General features: G+C 48.2%; 1 protein-coding gene across 1 annotated transcript; it reads right to left on the reverse strand.

The window, feature by feature from the left end:
- Positions 1-7,109: 7,109 nt before the first annotated feature.
- Positions 7,110-19,064, reverse strand: PIGT (phosphatidylinositol glycan anchor biosynthesis class T). The gene is made up of 12 exons (XM_060078407.1): positions 18,853-19,064; positions 18,124-18,301; positions 16,207-16,334; positions 15,804-15,904; positions 15,563-15,649; positions 14,948-15,035; positions 14,742-14,839; positions 14,475-14,640; positions 13,592-13,792; positions 8,751-8,916; positions 8,551-8,634; positions 7,110-7,784 (listed from the first exon to the last, which is right to left on the reverse strand). The coding sequence occupies exons 1-12, from the start codon at positions 19,037-19,039 to the stop codon at positions 7,532-7,534; spliced, it is 1,737 nt and encodes a 578-aa protein (XP_059934390.1). The 5' UTR covers positions 19,040-19,064; the 3' UTR covers positions 7,110-7,531.
- Between the last annotated feature and the right edge of the window lie 5,958 nt (positions 19,065-25,022).

The following is a 25,022-nucleotide window of genomic DNA, read 5'->3' on the forward strand; positions in this document are numbered from 1 at the left end:
CAAAATTAAATAAATAAGCCAATGAACAAAGAGCTATGTTCTCTCTCCTGGGATGTTGACACTAGCTGGGAGGCTCTGGATAGGAACCAATAATAACAGAATGGAGAATAGCTGTGCTGAGCCCTTAGGCCATGTGGTCTAGCCCACCTGTTTTACAGAGAGGGAAACCAAGGTCCCCAAAGGTCCCTTTTCAGTCCAAGGTCACAGAGACTCGAGTCTGCAGTAGATGAGGCTGGGGACTGCGTTCCGGATGCTACAGAAGCACCGTCTTAGGGGACTTGCTCAATAGCCATGAAGAGCCCATCCAAGGCCAGTGGCACAGCCTCCAGGTAAGAAGTCCAGTTCTTCCAGCCCACACCCCTTGCCCAGGGTGCTTCCTATTCCAAGTAATGAAAAGCGAGTACTTCCCTCAGCCCTGGGGAAGAGGACCCCTTCTCCTTCAGCTGCAGATATAAGTTCCCGCCTCCCAGCCTTAGCCCAGAACAAGCAGCTACTCACACCATGAAGCCCGGCCGCCTCCTTGCCCTTTGCCTCACCCTCTGCCTGGTGGGCTTGGCCAGCTCAGGAAAGACCTTAGGTGAGCTGAGGGGTTGGGAAAAGGGTCCCTGAGAGCATAGCCTATGGGTTGGGAGGATGCTGGATCCAAGAGGCCACCTGGTCTCTTCCCCCTCAGGAGGAAACCAGGGCCTAGGTATGGGAAGGGGCTCCCATGGGGTCACCATCTGGTCTCAGGAAAATGTGGGACCAGACCTCCCCGGTGTCTATGTGACATCTTCACCGAATTCTAATTTTTCTTAAAAAGCAATACACGTTTGTGTTAAAGACAAACCATATGTAAATGTACGAAGTTTAAAATGTGGGTCCCCTGTTTTACACAGCGCCAACCATCCTGCTCTCCAGAATCCTACTCCCTAGAATTCTTAAGCAAGAAAATAAATGTTCATACTTCTTTGAAGATGAGGCCAAATTCTCAGACTTGGCTGCACACTGAAGTGCCCTGAGGAGTCTCTGGGTCCCACACTCAGAAATTCTGATTTGATTGGTCTGGGATGAAGCCTGGGCATTGGGACATTTTTTAAAAGTTCCCCAAGAGATCCTAATATTCTAACCAAGATTGAGAATTGCTGCCTAACAGAAGGTCTCGAATTCCCTTCCTAGAATGGCCTCTTCCTTATTCTGGGTTAAGTTTCTCCCAGTATAGTCAGCATGGTCAGTGTCATATGCAGTGAAGATTCACAAAATGGTTCGGTAGAGGTGAGTGGACCCATGTGCTTATTTGTTTGAGGGATGCTGTCCTTATTAGGGAAAGTGTAATTATCAAAGTGGAGTTTGTTGCATCCCATAAAAAGTCCTGAGTGTCCAAGGCTAATGGTTGAGGGAGGGTGTGTGTGAGTGTTTGATAAATTCCTTTGTGTGATAACTGGACCTAGATGTAGTTAGGAGTTAAAATAACAAGTGATTCAGTAAAAGAGGCCAGTTTCCTTATTTGCTGATTACTCATGGATATTTAAGATTATTTAATGTAAATATCTTTTTCCTAGTTATAAAAATTGATACTTGTTCACTGGCATTCAAATGATAACTAAAAAGAATTTTTAGGGAATTCCCTGGCAGTCCAGTGGTTAGGACTTGGCACTTTCACTGCCATGGGCCCGGGTTCCGTCCCTGATCAGGGAAGTAAGATCTGCAAGCCACATGGCGCAGCCAAAAAAAAAATTTTTTTTTAGAAAATAAAAATCCCTTCAAATTCTACCACCCAGAGATAACTACTCTAAACATATTGAACAACTTTCATGTCATCATTCTACTGGTTTATACATATATTTTACATCCACAGATCATACTAGATATCCTATTTTGTAATTTGGTTTTTTTATTCAACAAAAGTTATGGACCTCTCTCCATGCTGATGCGTATAGATCAACACTATGCTTTTGTTTTTTGGCCACACTGTGCAGCATGCGGGATCTTACTTCCCCAGTGCCCCTGCAGTGGAAGCCAGAGTCTTAACCACTGGACCGCCAAGGAAGTCCCAACACTATGCTTTTTAGTGACTGCATAATGGCCCATGGATCCCCTGTGGGTGAACATTTACATATTTTCCAAATTATAATTCTTTGCAATTATAAACAAAGCTACAACAAACATCTTGACGTCAAGTTATGAGAGGCTGTAGGACACAGCACTTGGGATTTGAAATTGGATCTGGGTTTAAATCCCAAGCCTCTCTCAATTTACAGGTCTTATGATTTGGGGGAAATTACCAAACCTCTCTGAGCCTCAGTTTCTTCACTTGTGAAGTGGGGACAGTAATACCCTCTCCATTAGGTTATTTAAATAATGGCAAGTATAGCAAACACCTAGGAGGTGCTTGGTGTAGAATAAATACTGGGGAAAAAATACTTACCAGTTCTTTAAAAGGACACATGTGACAATCCTGTTCTTCCCTTACCTTGCAGCCAATCTTCAGCAAGAGACTCCCCCTGCCCTCTGCCAGCTCCCCCCGGTGAGGGGCCCTTGCAAAGCCTCTTTGCACCGATACTTTTACAACTCTACGTCCACTGAGTGTGAGCCCTTTACCTATGGTGGTTGTCAGGGCAATGCCAACAATTTTGAGACCACAGAGATCTGTCTGAGGGTCTGCAAAGCCCCTGGTGAGTCCTCTGATGGAAACAGGAGTAATGGAGGTGACAGCATGCTGGGCATGTGAAGGGAGGTGGTGTTGGTGCGGATGCTGGCAGTGATTCAGATGAGCATGTAAATATGGAAGCTGGTGATGATGAGAACAATGGGAGTAAGAGATGGGCTGGTGATGGTGGTAATGAGGTGTAGACAGTAAGGCTGCGGTGGATGGTGGCATGGATGGTAAAGATGAAAGGAAGCTTGGTCATTGCAGTAAGCCCTTTTAAAATGCATGGTGGGGCTGGTAAAGGTGAAGACAGCAATGCAACTTTCACAGGGGTGATCCTGTTGACAGAGGTGATGGACGAGATTGTAGCACTGATCGCGGTGGGAGGTGATGGAAATGAGGAGGCCCCCAGGTTCGTGGGTGTTGAAGGGGTTGGGCAAGGAGTCCAGCCTGACGGCTCTGGCTCTAGGCCGCCAACAGGCCAGCCAAATAGGGAGCTGGCTGTCATCTCCATTACAGAGACCAAGGTCAAGAGCAGCTGAAGGTGATACCTGCACGTTCCCAGGCCTTGACCGAAAGCTGGCTCGGCGGCCATTCCTGCGCAGAGGCCCTGTTCTGAGCCCATCCTGTAACCCTCCGGGACTGAGTCAATAAAGTGTTCAAAGTTGATGTGACCTGAAGCCTTCCTACAAGGGCCCTGGGCCTGTCCCCCAAAACTGCTCACAGCCACAGGGGCAATCAAACCTGCATCACCCCCACCCCTAACCTCCTTCAGACCCGCATTGCCCTATGTCCCCAGAATGAAGATGAGGACAGAGGAGACAAGTCCCCCTGTTGCCAGGGGTCCTCACGCAAGCCAGACTGAATGGAAATTCGGGGACCTTGAGTGTCTGTCCCTAGATGCTGGCCTGCTGCTGTTTCCTGCCCGGGGCTGCAGGACGAGCCAGAAGGTCCTTCCTGTCCAGCAGGAACCATGGCCTGGAGGAGTGTGGCGAGGGGTGGAAATTCAGGGAATCTTGGCCAGCTAGGGTGGCAGTCCCCTCTCCACCCAGGGGGATACTGGAAAAATGAAATTTTTACGTATTTTTTTAAATTGTGGTAAAATACAACATGAAATTTACCATTTTAACCATTTCTAAGTGTACAACTTAGTGGCATTATGTACACTCACGCTGTTGTGCTAACATGACCACCACCCACCTCCAGAACTTTTTCATCTTCCCAAACTGAAACTTGTACCCATTAAAAATTAACTCCTCTTTCCCCCTCCCCGCAACCCTCGGACACCACCGCTCTAATTTCCGTCTCTGTGAGTTTGCTCTAGGAACCTCATCTAAGTGGAATCACACAGTATTTGTCCTTTCGTGACTGGCTTGTTGCACTTAGCATCATGTCCTCAAGGTTCATCCATGTTGTAGCCTGTATCAAAATTTCCTTCCTTTTTTGGTTTTTGTTCTTTTTGTTTGTTTGTTTTTGTTTTGTTTTGGCTGCTCCGCACAGCATGAGGGATCTTAGTTCCCCAACCAGGGATCGAACCTGTGCCCCCAGCAGTGGAAGTGCGGAGTCCTAACCACTGGGCCGCCAGGGAATTCCCAAAAGTTCCTTCCTTTTAAAGACTAAATAACATTCCACTCTTATATACATTTTTGAAAACCAGACAGGCCTGCCTGACCACCATGCCCACCACCCCCTGTAACTGTCTCCTCCTGTCCTGCATCTAATCTAACCACTTCCTCTTGCTGAAAGGGAAAGCTGCCCAAAGTCAAAGAGCAATACTAGAAGCCAGAACCTGGAATCCCTAGACTAGATCCCCGTCCTGGTGATGTCACTGGTACCCTTGGTGTGCCCTTCCCACCTCCATCCCCTTCAGATATCCTATTGCCCAGGAGCCAATCTAGATCATGTGAAATCACGTCAGGAAGGACATGCTGAGTAGCCAGCCTTGCCCTAGACTCAAAGTGGGGATCCAAAGTTGAATGGACCGGGACTTCCCTGGTGGTCCAGTGGTTAAGACTTCGCCTTCCAATGCAGGGGGTGCGGGTCTGATCCCTGGTCGGGGAGCTAATATTCCACATGTCTCACGGCCAAAAAACCAAAACATAAAACAGAAGCAGTACTGTAACAAATTCAATAAAGACTGAAAAAAAAAAAAAAAAAAAAGGTCCACATCAAAAAAAAAAACCTTAAAAAAAAAAGTTGAATGGACCCTTGGGCTTTATCCAAGGCCTGAAGTACTTAAATTAAATAGGCATGAGTACATATATATTTGAGACAAAGGGCATGCTTTTCTCTTTATTTCCCCACTCTCTTTTGTGTTCTGAACTGTTACCAGAGACTGAGCTCTGGAAGATAAGAGTGAGGGTAGCCTTAACGACATGCCAGGCAGTGTTCCAGACACTGCAGCTACAAAAGACAAATCCTGGCCCTTATAGAGAGTAATCATTAATAAACAAGATAAGTAAGACACACAGCACGTTAGATGGTGATGAGGGATACAGAGGAAAACAAGATAGGCAAGTGGTGAGCTGGTAGCTGGAGCAGCAATTTAAAATCGGGGTGGCCAGGAAGACCTCATCAATAACTTGATGGTGGAGGTGGTGGAGAGGAGTTGGATTCTGCATTTATTTTCAAGGGAGAGCAAACAGATTTGTTGACAGAGCACAATGGGGAATGAAAAGAAGGATCAAGGATGAGTCAAGGTTTCTGGCCTGGACAACTGGAATGATGAGAGCTGCCATTAACAGAGACGAGGTGACGACGGGTGAGCATGTTTGGGGTGGGGGTGGAGATTATCAGAAGTTTGGTTTTGGGGATATTGAATTTGAGATGCCTTTAGACATGCAAGTGGAGATGGCAAGTAGGCAGCTGGGTAAATGAACCTGGAATTCAGGGAGGAGGTCTAGACTAAGGATATGGGGTGCTGTCTGTACACAGATTACATAAGACATGGTAGTGGAGGGCACTTCTAGGTGCTGACTTGGCTGGGGGTATAAAAGACAGCCAGGCCACAACTCTGTGCTCTTCTGACTTGGCAGACACCCTGCTCCATGCAGGCAGCCAAGACCACTTCCCTTGTCTACCCACCTGCATTCTTATCTCACTTACACCCTGTGTATTTACTGCTTGGAAGTAAACTTGAGTAAAAGCATCTTGACCCAGTTGCTTTTGCCCACGGTCTGGACTAGCTCACTCACATCACCTCCCTTCCTAGACACACACACACACACACACACACACACACGTCGTTTGTATGTTCTAGAGGCTCTTGGGAAATCTTCAGAGGTAACTTCAACAGCCCCATCTATGTTAGCTGTACAGACATGACCAATCCTACTGTGTTAAAGACTCTGCACTCATACTTGTGGGGTTTCTAGAAAGCCCCTCACCCTACCCATCCCTACCTCTAGATCCCAGACCCCAAGCCAGAATAGCCCACACCCATTCATACATTTACGTCTGTTGACTGAGCACTTACAACTGGTCCTGAGTGCAGTCAGGTCCAGATGGAGTACAGCCCCTGTGCCTCCAGGAAGCTCCTAGTCTAATGGAAGTTAAAGGACAGTAACAGCCAGGGTGATAAGGAATGTGAAAGCTAAGTCCAAGGAGGGGAGGGGCACACAGCAGCTCGGGGTATCAGGGAAGACTTCCTGGGGGAAGCAACATCCCACCTGGTTTTGTAAGTCAGAGTGAACCTAGCAGTTGAGGGGGGCGTGTGGTTGGTGGAGCAGGGCATTCTGTTTGATGGGCAATCCACCAAACCACTATGATGGGAGAACTGGGGGAGGGAGGGGCAGACCACAAGTAGCTTATACAGTTGATGCCAAGCGTGTTAGAAGAAGAAACAGACGATGGGGGCAGGGCAGACATCTGCCTAAGGACTTGTTTTACAGGAATCCAGGGTTATACGACCAGGAGAGGTACGCAGGGGTGGGCTTCAAAGCCTGTGGGTGGTCTAAGGACCACCTGCAACAGAAGCTCCAGAGGAGCCTGATAAAAACATAAACACTCGAAGGCTAGGCTACACCCAGAACGACTGAATTCACAGGGTCTGGACCCCAGGAATCTGCACTATTTCACAAGAGCCTCAGATGATTCTAATACACAGTCTGGTTGGAAAACCACCACACAGAGTTCTTCCATCTCTCCAGCCCTACCCTTGGTGATAGGGGACTGGTTCTCAGGCCTCCTCAAAGGCGCAGGATGATTCATTTTCATGGTCATGGAAATGCTGACATAAAACACTCCCAGCCAAACCCAGGGAGTTCTGGGAATTACAGTCAGACGATGGTGGGCGGGGAGGGAAGCAGGAGATGAGAAGGAATTTCTGGCAGGGGTGGGAGGAGGTAGGGGAATTTTATTTGGTTGGTTGGTTGTTTCTTTGGTGGGGAGTAGGGGATGGGGTAGGAGGTCCTGTTCAGGCACCCAGCAAACACGCCCTAGTCCCCAGCTCTTCCCAGGCCTCAGGGACAGGAGGCAAAGAACCAAGGAATTAGGCACTTTTTATTCCACACCCAGTGAACTCCACCTACCGCAGAGCAATACGAATTCCTCAGCACATCCTATTATCCAGGCCACCACGTGACAGAACCTTCTGCAGGGACGGAAACATCTGTCCTCGCTGCTCAGTACTGCAGCTGCTGGTCACTTCTGGTTACCGAGCACTTGAAATGGGGCTAGTACAGCTGAGGAAGTACACTTTCAATTTAAATTAATTTCAATTCAAACATACACCTGGTTCGTGGCTACTGTCCCGATAGCGCCACTCTAGGCCCTGGCCCAATCCAGGGGTCAGCTTGGTTCAAAAACTGCCTCGGGGGAGGGCACACAGCAGAAGCAGCCCTGGGGGTCAGTCACCACCCACCTCGGACAGGAGCAGCAGCCCAGCGGTGAGGAGGGCACGCCTCAGAGCGGAGGGACGCCTCGGGCGCGCCGGATGAGGTTGGCCAGCCGCCTGGCCAGGCCGCCCTTGCTGGGCTCCTCGATCTGGAAGGTTCGGGTGAGGAGGTTGTAGAAGGAGCCGTAGCACACGGCCACCACTGTGCACGTGAGGCAGATGACGTTGTAGGGCATGCTGAAGTCCGGCGTGGGCAGGTTCACCAGCAGTGGCTCCGTGTAGAGCCGCACGAAGTAGCTGGAGCTGTGGGACACTGGGAAGCTGGGGGTTGGGAAGGAGAGGTGAGGCTGGACCGGCTGCTACCCCGCGCCGTCTCGCCACCCCCTCCTCGGGCCGCACTGGGCCAGTCTTGGCAGTAAGGGTTTTCAAAGCCTTCTTAGCTTCAAAGCCTTTTAAAGCTCAACACAGAAATCTGATCACAGGAGAGCAGCTCCGGTGTGCTGAGGGAGAGGGAAGGGGCCCTGCCTTCGCTTGGCTGCCTTTCCCTTAGCCTTCTGGTCTCAGCCTAAAGGCCTTCTCCTCAAAGCAGCCTTCCTAAATTACCCACCAGACTACTCCCCAGTGACCCTAGCAGCTCCCCTCTAGACTGAGCACAAGAAGGGAAGGGGCGAGTCTGTTTTGTTTACTGTGCTACACATGGTGCTCTCTGAAGTGCCTGGCATCTGATAAGCGCTCAATGAAATGTTTGTTAGGAGAAATAATGAGTAAACTTGGGCCACATGTACTGCGCTTCTCACCTACTGATTCTCCTAGAAGCTCTTTAGGATCATTCCATAAAGACTGTACAAATATTAGAGACCACCAGGACCTTAATTACGACTGAGGGAACCTACTCATTACTTTGGAAAAGGCAGCATCTAGCCCCAGCCCAGCCCGCAGGAACCTGTTCCACTAGGATTTTAATTAGGACCGAGGGAACCTACTCATTACTTTGGAAAAGGCAGCATCTAGCCCCAGCCCAGCCCGTAGGAACCTGTTCCTCTGTGCTGGTGTCACCCTGAAGCCCAGCGGCTGAGGTCACACTTACAGGGTGTTGAAGAGGGGACTCTCTTCCCAGTCCACGGGTCGGGCGGCCACCTCGCTGGGCACGAGGGCACTGAGGACAGATGGGCTGCAGAGAAGCAGACAGATATTCTCTGAGCCGTGTTCCTCATGGTGCCTCCATCAAGGGTAAGTGGCAGAGAGGGTGGGTCAGGAGGGTGGGGGCAGCAGGTCGGGGGAGCCCACCTGACATAGAAGCCGTGGTTGGGGTCCGGGGTGTACTCGGTCCACTTAAGCAGCGCCCGCTCAAACTGGATGGAAACCTTGGTGACCGAGCTGGCCGGTAGCTGAATCAGCATCTCCAGGAGGTGGGGCTGCAACCGGTCCTGGGCAGGCTGGTAGTGGATGTAACCTGGGGGACAGGTAGGGGGCCACCCATAGCTCTTTTTTTGTTAGTTAGTTAGTTAGTTATGGCTGCATTGGGTCTTTGTTGCTGCGCACGGGCTTTCTCTAGTTGCGGCGAGCGGGGGCTACTCTTCGTTGCAGTGTGTGGCCTTCTCATTGAGGTGGCTTCTCTTGTTGCGCAGCATGGGCTCTAGGCGCGCGGGCTTCAGTAGTTGTGGCTCGTGGGCTCTAGAGCACAGGCTCAGTAGTTGTGGCACACGGGCTTAGCTGCTCCGTGGCATGTGGGATCTTCCCGGACCAGGGCTCGAACCCGTGTCACCTGCATTGGCAGGCGGATTCTTAACCACTGCGCCACCAGGGAAATCCCACCCATAGCTCTTTCCTGGGCTCAGACTACCTGCACCTCTCATCCCTACCTATCAAGGCCTTGGGGCCTGGATCGGGGTGCCTAGAAGGAGGGCTTTGGATCACAGAAGACAGGCAGGCTCACAGGAGGGAGGAGGATCGCAGAAAAGGGAAAAGGTGTTTCCAGGGCAGCCATCCCAGGACGTGTTCAAACTAATCCACCTTCACATCATGAAAACTGGGCCACCAGACATAAGGTGCCTCACGTGATGTGAAAGGGAGTCCACAGAACCACCTGGGAAGTTTTCTTGCCAAAAATATAAGACCTGGATCTAATCAAATTTCTAAATCTAACCACTGATGAACTCAAGAATACACAAGGGACAGAGGAATGTGTTAAACACGGGCAAATCCAGAATGTAGAACATCCTATACAACAAATGACCCAGTTTTGCCAACAAATAAATTAAAAAAAAAAAAAAAAAAAAAGCCTGGGAACTGTTTTATAGGTTAAAGGAGATTTAAGAGTACCACACTAATCAAGACGTGAATAACAAGGGAAATGGGGGTGAGGGGGAGTGTATACAGGAGCCCTGTACTTTCTGCTCAGCTTCTCTATAAACCTAAAACTGCTCTAAAAAAATTAAGTCTATTATCTTAAAGAGAGGGAAAGAAACTTAAGAGCATATCAAGCAAATGTAATGTGACGAGGTTACTTTGGTCCAATTCAAACAAACCAACTATAAAATTATTTTCAAGAACACTGGGGAAACAGGAGTGACAATGATAGATTATATATTTGTGTACTTTAGTATTTAAAGGTGAATTGATACAATGTCTAGAATTTAAGATACTCCAGCAGAAACATAACCAAACCAAAAAATAAATAAATAAAGGGAGAGATGAAACAAAAATGACGGGAAGCTGTGGAACAGAATAGAGAGCTCAGAAATGAACCCACACTTATATGGGCAATTAATCTATGACAAAGGAGGCAAGGATATACAATGAGGAAAAGACAGCCTCTTCAATAAATGGTATTGGTAAAACTAGATAGCTACATGCAAAAGAATCAAACTGGACACTTTCTCACACCACACACAAAAAAAACCTCAAAATGGATAAAAGACTTAAATGTAAAACCTGAAAGATAAAACTTCTAGAAGAAAACATAGGCAGTATGCTCTTTGACCTGGCAATATTTTGGAGGGTGTGTCTCCTCGGGCAAGGAAAACAAAAGCAAAAATAAACAAATGAGGTTACATTAAACTAAAAAGCTTTTGCACAGCAAAGGAAACTATCAACAAAATGAAAAGACAGCCTACTGAATGGGAAAGGTATTTCCAAACGATATATCCAATACGGGGTTAATATGCAAACTATACAAAGAACACATACAACTCAACGTAAAAAAAAAAAAAAAAATTACAAACTGGGCAGAGGACCTGAATAGACATTTTCCCAAAGACATACAGATGGCCAACAGGCACACAAAAAAATGTTCAACATCACTGATCATCAGGGAAATGCAAATCAAAACCACAATGAGATTATCACCTCACACCTGTCAGAATGGCTATCATCAAAAAGACAGCAAATAGGGACTTCCCTGGTGGCACAGTGGTTAAGAATCCGCCTGCCAATGCAGGGGCCATGGGTTCGAGCCCTGGTCTGGGAAGATCCCACGTGCTGTGGAACGACTAAGCCCGTGCACCACAACTACTGAGCCTGTGCTCTAGAGCCCACGAGCCACACCTACTGAGCCCAGGTGCCACAACTACTGAAGCCTGTTACCCACAACAACTGAGCCCACAAGCCACAGCTATTGGAGCCCATGTGCCTAGAGCCCATGCTCCGCAACAAGAGAAGCCATCGCAATGAGAAGCCTGCGCACCGCAACGAAGAGTAGCCCCCACTTACCACAACTAGAGAAAAGCCCACACGCAGCAACAAAGACCCAACGCAGACAAAAAAAAAAAAAAAAAAAAAAAAAACAAATGACAAGCGTTGGTGAGTATGTGGAGAAAACAGAACCCCGGTGCACTGCGTTGGGAACGTAAATTGGTGTAGCCACTATGGAAAACAGCAGGGAGAGTCCTCAAAAAATTAAAAATAGAACTACCATACAATCCAGCAATTCCACTCGTGGGTATTTATCTGAAGAAAATGAAAACATTAATTCAAAAAGATGTATGCACCCCAACGTTTACTGAAGCCATTATTCACAATAGCCAAGATATGGAAACAACATACGTGCCCATCGATAGGCAAATGGATAAAGAAGATGTGGTACATATAAATAATGGAATATTAGCCATAAAAAAGAAGGAAATCTTGACATTTGCAACAACATGGAAGGATCTAGAGGATCTTATGCTAAGTGAGATAAATCAGACAAAGACAAATACTGTATGATATCACTTATATGTGGACTCTAAAAAATAAACACAAATGAACAAACATAACCAAACAGAAACAGTCAGAAATACAGAGAACAAACAGGTGGTTGCCAGAGGCTGGGGGGTGGGTGGGGGGGGAGGAGAGAAATAGGTGAGGGAGAGTAAGAGGTACAAATTTTCAGTTGCAAAATAAATGAATCACAGGTATGAAATGCACAGTGTGGGGAATATAGTCAATAACTACGTATAATATTTGTATGGTGACAGACAGTAACTAGACTCATCATGACGGTCATTTTGAAATGTACAGAAACACTGAATCACTATGTTACACACCAGGAACTAACATAGTGTTATAGGTCAATTATACTTCAAAAATAAACAAAAAAGGGGACTTCCCTGGTGGCCCAGTGGCTAAGGCTCCATGCTACCAATGCAGGGAGCCCGGGTTCCATCCCTGGTCTAGAAACTAGACCCCACATGCCGCAACTAAGAGTTCGCATGCCACAACTAAAGATGCTGCATGCCGCAATGAAGATCCCGCACACGGCAACAAAGATCCTGCATGCCACAACTAAGACCCGCTGCAGCCAAATAAATAAATAAATAAATAAATAAATTTTAAAAATAAAGAAATAAATGAACTCATAGAAAAAGAGATCAGATTTGTGGTTAATAGAGGTGAGGGGTAGGGGGAAGGGGAATTGGATGAAGGCAGTCAAAAGGCACAATCTTAGAGTTCTAAGAATTAGGGATGTCATGTACCACGTGGTAAATATAATAGGCACTGTTGTACATTATGTATGAAAGCTGTTATGAGTAAATCCTAAGAGTCCTCATCACAAGGAAAAAACCATTTTTTTTCTATTTCTTTAATTTTGTATCTGTACAAGATGGTGGATGTTCACTAAACTTACTGTGGTCATCATTTCATGACGGATGTAAGTTAAATGAGTATGCTGAACACCTTGAACTTATAATGTGCTATATGTCCATTATATCTCGATAAAACTGGAAGAAAGACATCAACAACAACAACAAACAAAAAATAGTAGATGAAGCTGGAGACTGCTGAGGCTGGATAATGGGTACATGGGGGGGTTCATTACACTATTCCATATGGGTATGTGTTTGAAATTTTCCAGAGCGAAAGGTTAAAAAAACCAAAGAAACAAACAGAAAAAACCAAAAAACCTACGAAATACACAGGTAGGATGTTCGAAGTAGAGATTTTGAAGGTGGTACAGATAGTGGGGCTGAAAATAAGTAAAACTATTAACCACAGGCTTGAAAATATGGGAAACAACAGAGGGGTTTAGAGAAGATCGTAAGTCTAGCTGTTTGGGATGTGCCGTAACCTCTTCCTAGGAAGTCGTCTTCTGTATTACTCGTCTCCCTCCACTCCCAAGGAAAACAAGTGCTTTTGTGCTATGCCTGGCATCTCTTAGAAAGCACTCAGTAAATATCAACTCCTCCTTAGAAAAATAATAGAAAATAAAAACAAATTTTAAAGATCACACCTCTTTACCCCACCCGAGGAAGCAAAACCATCTATTCCAGCTGTTATCTTCTTCGTTTCCAGTACTCTGTTTTTCTTGCTGACCCGTTCTCCACCTGAAAGAGCCTATGAATCATCAGAAAACAAAAACATGTGCCCAGAGCACCAGGAAGCAGGAGGAAGCAAATGAAAAAGATATGGAAACTCCTGCCCTTATCAAGTCCTATTAAGAGTCACCAGAACTACTAGGTTTAACTCTTTTGGCTTTATAAATACTTCCAGATCTGGCACTGGTGAGGCTACCCTTTCCATTTCTCAAACTATTCCTAACTCGTGATGCCTGTGTAGACTGCTGAGGCACTTCCGGAATGACACTGGGAACTGAGGCTTTGGGGGACCTGGAGGGGAGGTGGGGGGCTGGGTCGGGACTCGGCACTCACTTGGTTTGTTCTCCTTGCCCTTGGAGGTGATGGTGAGGGTGTGCACGTACAGCCGCAGGTACCAGGGCACAGTGTCCAGCAATAGCACGGGGAAGGCCCGGTACGGGTGGGTGTTATACAGCAGCGTGCTCAGCTCCCCGTTGTGCAGCCCGTAGCCGCTCACATACCGCTGGGTGTACAGGAAGGGCGTGCGTGGGGCCTCTGTTCAGAGTAAAGTCAACAGTTAACCACTCCTTTAAAAAAAAAAAAAAAAAAAAAAAAGCATCACTCCCCACCTTCACTCCCTGGGCCAGGTTCAGAGTCTCAAAGCCAGGGAGGGGAGGGGGTAATGCTTTGCCATCAGAACTAGGAAACCTGCATTCTGGAACCATCCCTGGCTTCCCCAGCCCACAGCAGTGATAACAGAATTACAAATATTTACTAAGTACTTATACAGGCCGAGCTTCTTCCAACCCAAACCAAGTGCTCCTCACGATATTCCACATTTTTCCTTGGTAACACTGAACATAATCACAATTGTTTGATGCCTGCTTCAACTATCATATGCTAAGGTTGCTTGAAAGCAGGGTACTTCTGTCTTCAAAAAAAATTTTGTTGACTGAATGAATGAATGCATGAGTGACCTCCATGTTTTCCATTAATTACCTCATCTGATCCGCTAGGTATTACTGTCCCCGCTTTCAAGACCAGACAGTAAGGTTAGGAACCTGCCAAGGGCACAGAGCTTAGAAGAGGTGGAGTTAGAACCAGGACGTCTGACTCAAGAGTTCTGGGTCTAAATACAAGCCTGTTACCTCGCGGTGAAGAGGGAGGACTGTGAGTCTCCCCCAGTGGCTGAACCCTCTGTAGCCTATGGGGCTGCGGCCGCCCACCTCCCACCCACCATTCCCTGGGGGTCTCTTCCACTTGAGCTGGAGGTTGAGGCTGCGCGAGTTGTTGATCACGGCCGTGTCCAGCAGGTCATAGATGGCATAGGTCTTCCGGGTGCCCAGGACGACGTCCTGGTATGTGGTGAGCGGGGGCGGGTACACCTCCAATGTCTCATTGTCCTGGGGACACAACGGCAGGGCTGAGAAGCGAGCAGAGGGGCAGGCTGGCCTTGGGGGCCGGGGGGGACGATGTGTGTGGCTGGAGGCCTTAGTCTTAGTACCTGGCTATAGTTGGTGACGTCCACATAGACTCGGCTCTCCAAAGCCAGGGGGCAGGGCTCCGTGAGGGTTCGGGAGAACATCCGAAAGAGGGACCAGTCTGAGGAGCAGAGAGAGGCGCTGAGCAGGGGCGGGACTAGGCCTGCTCCACGTCGATGGGGTGGGGCTGGCAGTGGGTGGGCAGAGATGGGCTGCCAAGGTAGCTTACCTTGCTTCCCCTGCCCCGTGACGAAGGCATCAAATACAACGGAAAGGGTCTGCCTCAGCTCCCAGGAGATGCTGGCACAGCGTGCATCCTACCACGAGGGCCAGAAGGCAGCAGTGAGGACCTACCACTCCCCCAGACACACAGCCCCAGGGACTACTACCCGGACTCAGTCCCTTGTCTATTCTGTATCTCCCCATGCATCAATTTGCTACCATCCACTACAGAGCACTTGCCCTTGTGCCAGCAGCTTTACGCGCATCACTGGAATGAACCATCGCCGACAACCAGAGGAACTGATACTACTATTATTCTCATTTGACAGATGAGAAAACCGGGAAACTAAAATGACTCACTCAAGGTCAAGTCAGCTGGCGAGCGGCTGAGCTACCAGCTGCACCCGCACGGCGGTCACTCTTAACCACTACGAAGGCTGAGTGAATGCTTGCCTGGCAACCACTCGGTTTCCTTGGGGCGTGGCCAGTGCCCTGAATCATCATCATCACATCTGCCACTGACTACCGGCTCAGCCCTCAGGAGACACTGGGCTATGTGCTCTGCCTGCACCTTCTCTCAGAGCCTCTGGACGGCCCCCATCACCTGTTCCCTGTGACTTACTCTGCAAACAGGGCGGATATGCACTGCCTGGGAGTGGTAGCTCGTGTGGAACAGGCGATCGGCCTTCAGCAGCACGGAGAGGCCTGCCTGGAGGAGGTGGCAAGAGAGAAAAGGTCAGTGCCCCGCACGGCAGGGCACCCGGGCACGGGGCCGAGGTTATCTGTCAGGCAGTGAGGGGGCATCGGCCGACTCCATCCACTCTCTGGGGCTCCCACCTACATTGAGGCCCCTCTGGCCTCACCTTGGAACTGCAGGGCAAGAGCTTCTTCCACGGGGTGAGGTTCTCGGTGCAGACGACCTCCCGAGGCAGTACTGCATAGCGCAGGAAGGAGTGATCTGTGCCTGAGAGATGGAAGCCTGTCTGGGGAGGCTCTCGGGGCGCCCCTCCTCAGGACCCACACATACTCTCTAGCACCACCGCCCTAACTGTGTCAGCTCAGGGGGAAGCGGGGAGGACACCCTCCTCCCTTTGGGAGAAGGCAATGCGGAGACAGCGGAGTCTCGGGAAACCTTCCTCTGGGGCCTGCACACCCAGGGGATTTATGACCTGGCCCCGCTGAGGAAGAAGGCAGCAGAGGGGAAGGGAGGCAAAGGCTTGGGTAGGAGGAACAGGAAGAAGGAAGGGGCCGCGGAGGCTGTCTCACCATTGGCCAGCCCCAGGGGTTTGAAGGAGGCGCTGGGCGTGACTGTGTTGGTGGAGTCAATGAAGTTGAGAGAGGCGCAGAAGATCCCCGAGAGGACGTTACTGAGCTCCTTCCAGGACTTATCCACGCTAAACGGAGACACAAACCCGCTCACTGTCCCGGGGCTGCGTCTGCTTCCTCCCTCAAAGCCTGCAGCTGGCTGCCAAGCCATGAGGCCGGCCAGCTGCTGGAGCCGGAAGTGCCCCGTTCGGCCTGCTTCCTGGGTCGCCCCAATCAGCCCCTTCGTCCTCACTCCCCTCTGGACACCCCTGCATCCCCAGAGGCCTGTCCTTGGGTGGTTCCTCCTCCCACCTAGTAATGCCCTCCTAACTCCTCTCGGCTCCCCTTCGAAGAGGTTCCCTCCTCCAGGAAGCCTTCCCACCCTCCTCAACCACAGCCTCCTCCTGGGCTGCTGCAGTACTGACCATCCGAGCCTCTCACCAGGGTCCTCCTGGGAAATGGCTGGGTGGCAATAGCATCGCATCCTAAGCATCTTTTCTCCTCACCTAGGCTGTGAACAACCTGAGGACAGGGAGCAAGTCTGGGTCACCCACGTACCTCCCACAATGCTATGCAAAACACCCCCCACGCCAGAGGCTGAGATCAGCTCACTGATCCACGCTGAGGTGTGCTCAGCTGGGCAAAACGACATACTTCCCTGTGAATACCCTGGGTGAGTCCTCGTTCTCCCCTCAGGGGTGGGAACTCTTACATCTACGAGGCTCACTGAGCAAGGGAAAACAAGCATTCTAGGACCCCACAGAAACATCAAATTAAATTAGATGTTTTTCTTAGAGAAATGCCAAAACAGATTTGCTCTTTATACTCATAAGAGAATAAAACTAGAATTCTGAGCATCACCTCCATATTATAGGTAATTATGAGGGGAGACAAAGACAGCAGAGCAGTTGGGATAAAAGGCAAAGAAGCCAGGGTTCAGACAAGAGAGGAAGCCTTGGCTGCCGTGGGGTTTGCTCCTCATCTGACATCACCTTAGAGCCGTCCTGGGGGTTTTCAATAGTCCTCTGTTCAGAGCTTTCCAACTGCTCCAATCCTTAGGCCTCAAAAAACGACTGCAAACTGGAAGCCTGAAAGCTCTACCCAAACCATAGCCATGTTTCATTTGACGTGCACAACATTAACCCATGTGGCATTTCTTAAATTTTTTAATTACTTGCTGATATTTAAACTTGCCAATTTTCACATTAAAATCCAGACTGCTGGTAACTCTTTAAAAATGAGAGTATCTGACGACCCTCGGCCCCTATTCCCACGTGGCAACAATCCATAGGAGCTGAGTGGCAGCTGTCCTCCCAAGCTCTGCCACAGTCCCCATCACTCCCTATTCTGACTCCAATTTTTTTTTTTAATCATACATGTGCTACTGATTTCCCATAGTCGGATTGAGAGGACACTGTGGTCCAACCGCAGTACCTAACCGCCCCCCCACCCTGCCCCGCAAATAAAAGCAATTTTTCTAATACAGAGATCTGGTGTCTTGTAGGCCAATTCTAGCCCACATATATTTTGTTTGGCCCTTGTGGCATTTTGTTATTATTATGCCACAAGTCTTTATTAGTCTTTTAAAAGGCTATCCAGTTTGCCACAGCTTCCTACTGCCTTACATCCAAGTAAGCTTCAGATATTTGTTATCTGCCTCTGTAGATATACACATACGCTACCTCAGGTCTGGAAGTATTAGCGGAAGGAAGTATATTCAGCCAAGTAAAGAATGCCACTAAGTCATGATATTTCTTACTTCCAACGCCATATTTACCCCCATGGAACTGCTGCCCCCAAGGGCAGTAGCAGGAGGACAACACTTGCCCTGCCATGTTCCCACCACGGCCTGCCACAGGCTTCAAGGTGGGCACTCACTCAGTGACGGTGTCTTGGAACCAGGCCCACAGCTCTGCACCTGACGGGGCCTGCAAGAAGGGTGTACCCCAGTATCGAGTCCTCCAGAAGCCTTGGGTTAACGACAGGTGCAGCTCCCGTAGAGAATACTTGGAGATCAACTGCCCCAGTGCTTTGGGGAAGAGCCTATAATGAGATACTGGAGAAGGAGGTGCAGGTGAGTGATGATCCTGGAGGGAGGGTTCTCAGCCACCCCAAAGAGACAATACACCCCAGTTCTGAGGTCAGAAGAATCTAGATTCCTGACCAGACTCAGTCACTTACAAGCGATGTGATCTTGGACAGGTGCCTTACCTCTCTATACCTCCAATTTCTTCCTTGTAACCGTTCACAGAACTTATCACCGTGCCCAGCACCCATGATAAACCGTAACCGTCAATAGCATCATCATCAGTGTTGTCAACAGAGGGTTTTAACTAAACGTTTAGAGTGGCAGCCTGGGGCTGCGGAGAGAGCACTGGACTAGAAGTCAGGAAGAGACACTGCCTCTCTCCGGGGCTCAGTTCCTTCACTGGTATAATGGGATTCTTCAAAAACGATCCCATCCTTCTGCAAGGACCATCTTTGTCAGACCCCAAGCCCAGGGACCAGAACCTCACCGAGGGATGAGTCCTCGCCCCCAAGGCTAGCATCCACCCCACTCCCTGCAGGTGCCACAGTATCTTTCTCCCGTCAGTGTGCTCTCCTCACCTTCTTCCCGCTGCAGCTCCGAATCCCAGCGCGTGCGGAACTGGAATGTGGCGGCTACGTCCCCAGAAGGCAGCGGGGTGATGACGAGCTCCTCCCGCAGGCTGTCGCCTGGGGGCTCTGTCTGGCCCCAGACGCCCGGCCCGAGAAGCAGCAGCACCAGCAGACACAGCCGCGCTGCTGCCGCCATACCTGCGGCTGTTTCCGCCTCCCAATGGCCCCGCCCCCGCGAAAGGCCGGCCTCCAATAGGAAGAGCGTCTGAGAAGCGACTTCCGGTGCCGTCCCGGAAGCCGGGGTGCGGCTACCACAGCACTGCCAGGATAGGCCTTTGAAGGGCTGCTGGGTGTAAAGGGTCGCTGATAGGGCACAAAGGGCAGTGGGCACGTGGCGTGGCTGGGACCTGGATTGAGGTCCCCCTTCCCCACGACAAAGTTCTTAATAATACCGACCGCCATTGTGCCTCCGTGATAGTTGAAGAAACAGACTGAAAAATGTTATTACTTTTGCAAGTTCACACTGCCGGGCTCCTGTCTCCCTGAGCTTCGTGTCTCTATTTGCCCTGTCCTAAGCCTAGCCAAGAACTTTCCTGCAAAACCCTCAAATAACTCACCCTTTTATTATGAAAAATTTCAAACATACAACAAAGTTGAAAGGTTGAATACCTGTTACAATGAACATCTGTATCCCCATCACCTAGATTCCACTATTAACATGTTACTGTGCTTGTTCTATCACATATCAACCTCTATCTCCCCCAGTTTATCTTATGTTTTGATGCATTTCAAAGAAATTTCAGACATAAGGACTCTTCCCCTTAAATAGTTCAGCATGCATATCATTAACTAGAGTTCAATAGTTGTTTACATTTTTCTTCTGGTGTAAAATTTACAAACAATGAAATGCTCAACTATGAAGTGCACATTCATTGAGTTCAACAAATGGATTCACCTGTGTAACTCTTGTCAAGATATGTTTGGAAAATCCCTGAAAGTTGGCTAATGCCCCTTGCCAGTCAATGTCTATGACCCCTGCCTTCCAGATGCAACCACTGTTCTGATTTTTCTCTAGAAAATGGATTAATCTGTTCTAGAGCTTTGTATAAATGAAATCTTCATATAGTATGTGTACTTTTTTGTAAAAGGCTTCTTTCATGGGAAGAATGTTTTGGAGAATCATTCATGTTCTTGCATGTATCAGCAGTTTGTGTCTTTTCATTTCTGTGTAGTATTCATACATTGTCTGAATATACCATAGTTTATCTGCTCTCCTGTCCATGTACACCTGAGCTCTTTCAAGTTTTTTGTTCTTATGAGCTAGGCTGCTATACAAGTTTCTTTGTAGGCATATACTTACATTTCTTTTAGGTAAATATTTAGGAGTGGTCAAAGAATAGGTATATGTTTAATTTTACAAGAAACTGCTAGATCTTTCTCCAAAATGTGTCATTTCATACTTGTACCAACAATGTATGAGAGTCCCCATTGCTCCACATCCTGGTGAACATTTAATTTGGGGGACTTTTTCATTTTTGCCACGTGGGCATGTTTGTAGTAGTATCTCATTGTGGTTTTAATTTGCATTTCCTTGGTACCTAGTGATGTCGAACAGCTTTTCATGTGCTTCTTGTCCATTCATATATTTTCTTTTGGGAAAGATCTGTTAAAATCTTTTTCCACCTCTCCCCTTTTGTGCTGACTTGAGTTGTAGGAGTTCCAAGCAATTCCTGCTTTGGTTTTTCCACCTGCCCAACGGGGTACACATTCATGAAGGATTTTGTAGACAGTCTTTTGGTAAAACTGACAACCATCTGGCTCTGAAGAACCAGAGATTTGGTGTCTGCCAGGTCTGCCTAGATATATCCCTGACCAACTGGAGAGGAAGTGTCAAAAAGATGTCTTTGTCTCATTATGCCCTCATTCTACTTACATCCAGTGCTCCTGCCTCACTAGGCATGGAATAGAAGGAAGGCCATGAGCTTAGATGTCAGACAGATGTGGGTTCAAATCCCCACGCCAGCCTTTAATCCATATGAGCACGAGCAACCTGAGTGCCACTCTTCCTGCTCTGTAAAACAGATAAACCTGCTTTCAGGGTTGTTGTAAGGATCAGAAATTAGTAAGTGCTGGAATGTAGAATCTGGAATGTAGTAAGTGCTTAATAGCCTCTACTAACCTTTACTCAAAGAGCTCTATGAGGCAGGCACTATTATCTCCATCTTACAGATGAGTAAACTGAGTACAGAAACTGAGATAATTGCCTAAGATCACAGTGAGTGATGGAGCCAGAACTCGAGTCCACACTATCAACTTCAAAAACAAATTTTTAAGGGAGTTGCTGTTATGATTACCTTGTACTTCTATGCTTTGTTTCCTTTTGAAATTGCCTGTCCCCATCACTCAAGACCCAGCCACCCCCAGAGAAGACTTGCCTTCTCCCTCTCTAGTGTGCTACAGCCCACATTATAGTTCCATTATCTGTGGCCATGTCTCTTCCTGGAAGAACTCTTGGCCACCTTAGTGTTTCTGTTGTGTAAGCAAGGAGGCTAGCACATAGTGGGGGCTCAGTAATGTTTGAATGAACAAACAAGAAAACATCATAACACTGTTCCATGTTGTCCCCACACCGCCATACTGTTCACAGTATCAAGTTCTGTGCACCCCTGGGGACTGCTACAGTGTGAGCCGTCCTGGGAATCTTCCCCTGAGATGTGGTCCCTCCTATTTCCTCCAGAGCACAGGATTCTACAGGAGTTTGTCTTCTTCCCTCCTCTCCAGAGTCTATGACAAGTCTATGCAATGGACAGAAGACACCACACGGTGGCTTGGAGACTGATAGCTGGGCTACTTGCCTCGGAGTTGGAGCCAAATCATCCCCCATCTCCAAGGGCCCTGTGTGGCCTCAAATAAAACAGTCAGCTGGAAATGCTGGCTCTGGCTCTGAAGGCCAGCCAAGCCCCTGTGGTTTGGCAGAAGAAGAGGTCATTGTCCAAACAGGAAGTGGTCCTGGGGTCTCAGCTGACCCTAGATTTTCCCAGGCAGGGCTGGGGCTCATAGCAGCTGAACTGGAGGCTCCCCGTAGGCTCACAAACAATTCCACCTCTCCAAAGGGCTTCAGATCCGTCTCCCCGGACAGGCTCCCTGCCCCAGACCCCACAGATCTTAGCATTGTGTGCCTTGGGTTGTTGACATGCTGACAGCAACCAAGCTAGGCTAGCTTCCCGTCATTCACCTTGGAGGAGAATGGCGAGATCCCAGGAGCTGAGAAGCTCTCAGAGCTGAGCTGTGGATATTATGGGGTGCACCCCAAGAGAAGGCTCAGCCATAGTCAGACAGGAGGCTGAGCCTCGCTACTCCAAAGGAAGGGACAAAGAACAAGAGGACAGAGACCATGTCTTCTGTGTGCAGCAAAGTCATCGGCAACCCAGAAAAAACACAAAATTTATCATGAGGCTGGGCCCTGGCCCAGCTTAGTGGATGATCTCAACTTTGACACAGACACTTTAGACAAAAGGAACACAGAACTCCCACAAGTTTTTCAGTAGCGCTAGGAAAAGCACTTAAGAACTGTCACTTACAATGGCCTCCTACAGGGGTGGAAGCAAAATGGGGCTATTGGGAAGACTGCACCCCTGTCACTCAGCCTGGATGGTACAAAGAGCTTTGGAATTTAGGCTGAAGGTCACTGACTCCATGGATGGTTTGATGTATGAAGAGAGATGGAATGATTTATTTTTTCTAATATGAAAAATGACTTGATGTTCCTTAAGGCTAGGTCCTATAACCCTCCTTTTATTCCAGTCTCTCCCTGGGCAAGCTCACTTGCACCCATACCTAAACTTACCTCCTATGCACTGATAACTCACCTATTGATTTTCCAGCCCAATCCTCTGATCTAAATTCCACTCTCATGGGTCCAAGTGCCTACTCAAAATGTCCTCTTGGTCTCAAAAGCAACTCGAACTCAACATGTCCAAAACCCAATTTATGGCCTCTTCCCCAAACCTGGTGCTGTCCTAAACTCCCCATCTGGATGAAGAAGCCTCCAAATCATCCTGCTGCACAAGGCAGAAGCAAGGATGGCACCCTTGAGCCCTTCCTCTCTCACACCCATCTATGAGAATATTTTGAAATTTGCCTCCCCAATATCTCTCCATTCCTTCCACTTTTCTACAATCCACCCCACCTCCACCCTATTCCATTTTTATCTAGATGGCTGCAATCATCTCCTGGCTTCCAGGCATCCATTCTGGTCCCCTCCAATCAGTACATCTCTACCAGGAGTCCTTGCAGCCATTCTCCCCCTAAACTACTCCTACTCCACCTTCAGATCTCAGCTCAAAACCACTTCCTCCAGGCAAACACCTCGTGACCTCTCTTAATAGGCTATTAACTCCTTCCTAGCACTAGTCCTAGCTGCAGTTTTACATTTGGGCCCCCAATAGATCCTGAACTCCATAAGAGCAGGACGGGGTCTTTTTTTTTTCTTTTTTTGTGCCACTACCACATTCCCAAGGCCAAGCGCAGTGTCTTACACATGTTAAACACTGACATTTAATATTTATTGAATGAATGTCATTTATTTGCTCATACCCTGCCTCAACCCAGTTAAGCTAATCATCACCACTATCTTCTAGGCCACCATTGTCTCTTGCCTGGATTACTGTGTTATGTCTGTCTGGAGCCTGTCCTCTTCCAGTATGTTCTCTACACTGCAGCCAGAATTTTCTTTTTTTTTTTTTGCGGTACGCGGTCCTCTCACTGTTGTGGTCTCTCCTGTTGCGGAGTACAGGCTCCGGACGCGCAGGCGCAGCGGCCACGGCTCACGGGCCCAGCCGCTCCATGGCATGTGGGATCTTCCCGGACCGGGGCACGAACCCGTGTCCCCTGCATTGGCAGGCGGACTGTCAACCACTGCGCCACCAGGGAAGCCCCAGAATTATCTCTTTAACAAGCAACATCAACCACTTGTAATCCTTCATTACTCCCAATAAAGTTCGAAACGTGTAAACTGCTAGTTATCTACCCAGTGACTGATGTCCTCTTGTTTCTCAGTAACATAACCCTGATTTTATCAAGACAGCAGGGTGCCCTACCAAAGGACTACCCCAGCCTCTGCAGTAGCCAGGGTGCTTCTGAGAGGTTTGACAGGAAGTATAGGAATCAGACGCATTGGTAACTGAAACTTGAAGGGTTATTGTCTTTCCAAACGCCAGAATTCCCTTTCTTCTAGATAATGTTGTGTCCCTATGTCTATAAAACATCTGTAAATGAAACATCCCTCAGGTTACCAACTTCTGGCCAATGAGATGTAAGTGGACGTTATTGGTTAGAACTTCCAAAAATGCTTGTTGAAGTGGGACTAGGCAGCAGGCCGTGCCTTTTTGGCCCATCCTTAATTTCTTCTCCTGCTTTCTACCAGCTTCAGAGACACGATGGCTGGGGCCTCAACAGCCATTTTAGCCATGAGGTATCAGTGAGAATTCCAGCCATGGGCCTTAGATGGCTGAGCAAAAAGAGCCAAGAAGGACCCTGGTGATTTATTTTTTCTAATATGGTGTCCAATAACTGTGGAACAACCATATAGTCCTGTACTTTGGACTTCTTTTATATGAGGAAACCAAATTTATATCTTAAGTCACTGATATTTTACTAGCAAACTGAAACCTGATACAGGCTTCAAAGCATTTCATGACCTGACCTTTGCCAATCTTGCCTCTCCTTTCATCTGCTCAAATTCAACAATTCAGTCAAGCTGAATGGTTTTCAGTTCCTCAGGACTTTTCTCTCCATTTAAAGTCTTTCCAAGCTGCTCTTTCTGCCTGGGTTACAGCCCCACCTGGCTAACTCCTACTCATCCTCTGCATCCCAGCTTAAAAGTCAGCTCTTCAACGACCATAAAAGCTCGGTTAAGATGCCCATTTTCTGGTAACAGAACAGTTCCTCAGCATGCTACTTATGATGCTGTGAATTGTGGTGTTTACCTGATTTTCTCCTCCATGAAGGCAGGCAGCCTGTCTTGTTCAAAACTGTATTCCAAATCTGCAGCTAATTCCAAATAACGACTTCTTGAATAAATGGAGTAAATGAGTCATGGGAATATGGTATTGGTTAGAGAGCTAAAGAAATGTATTGGGTTTGATATCTGTACAATGTGAACAGATGAAGTGGAATGG

Source organism: Mesoplodon densirostris, chromosome 16 (assembly GCF_025265405.1).
Source record: "Mesoplodon densirostris isolate mMesDen1 chromosome 16, mMesDen1 primary haplotype, whole genome shotgun sequence".
NCBI classification, from domain to species: domain Eukaryota; kingdom Metazoa; phylum Chordata; class Mammalia; order Artiodactyla; family Ziphiidae; genus Mesoplodon; species Mesoplodon densirostris.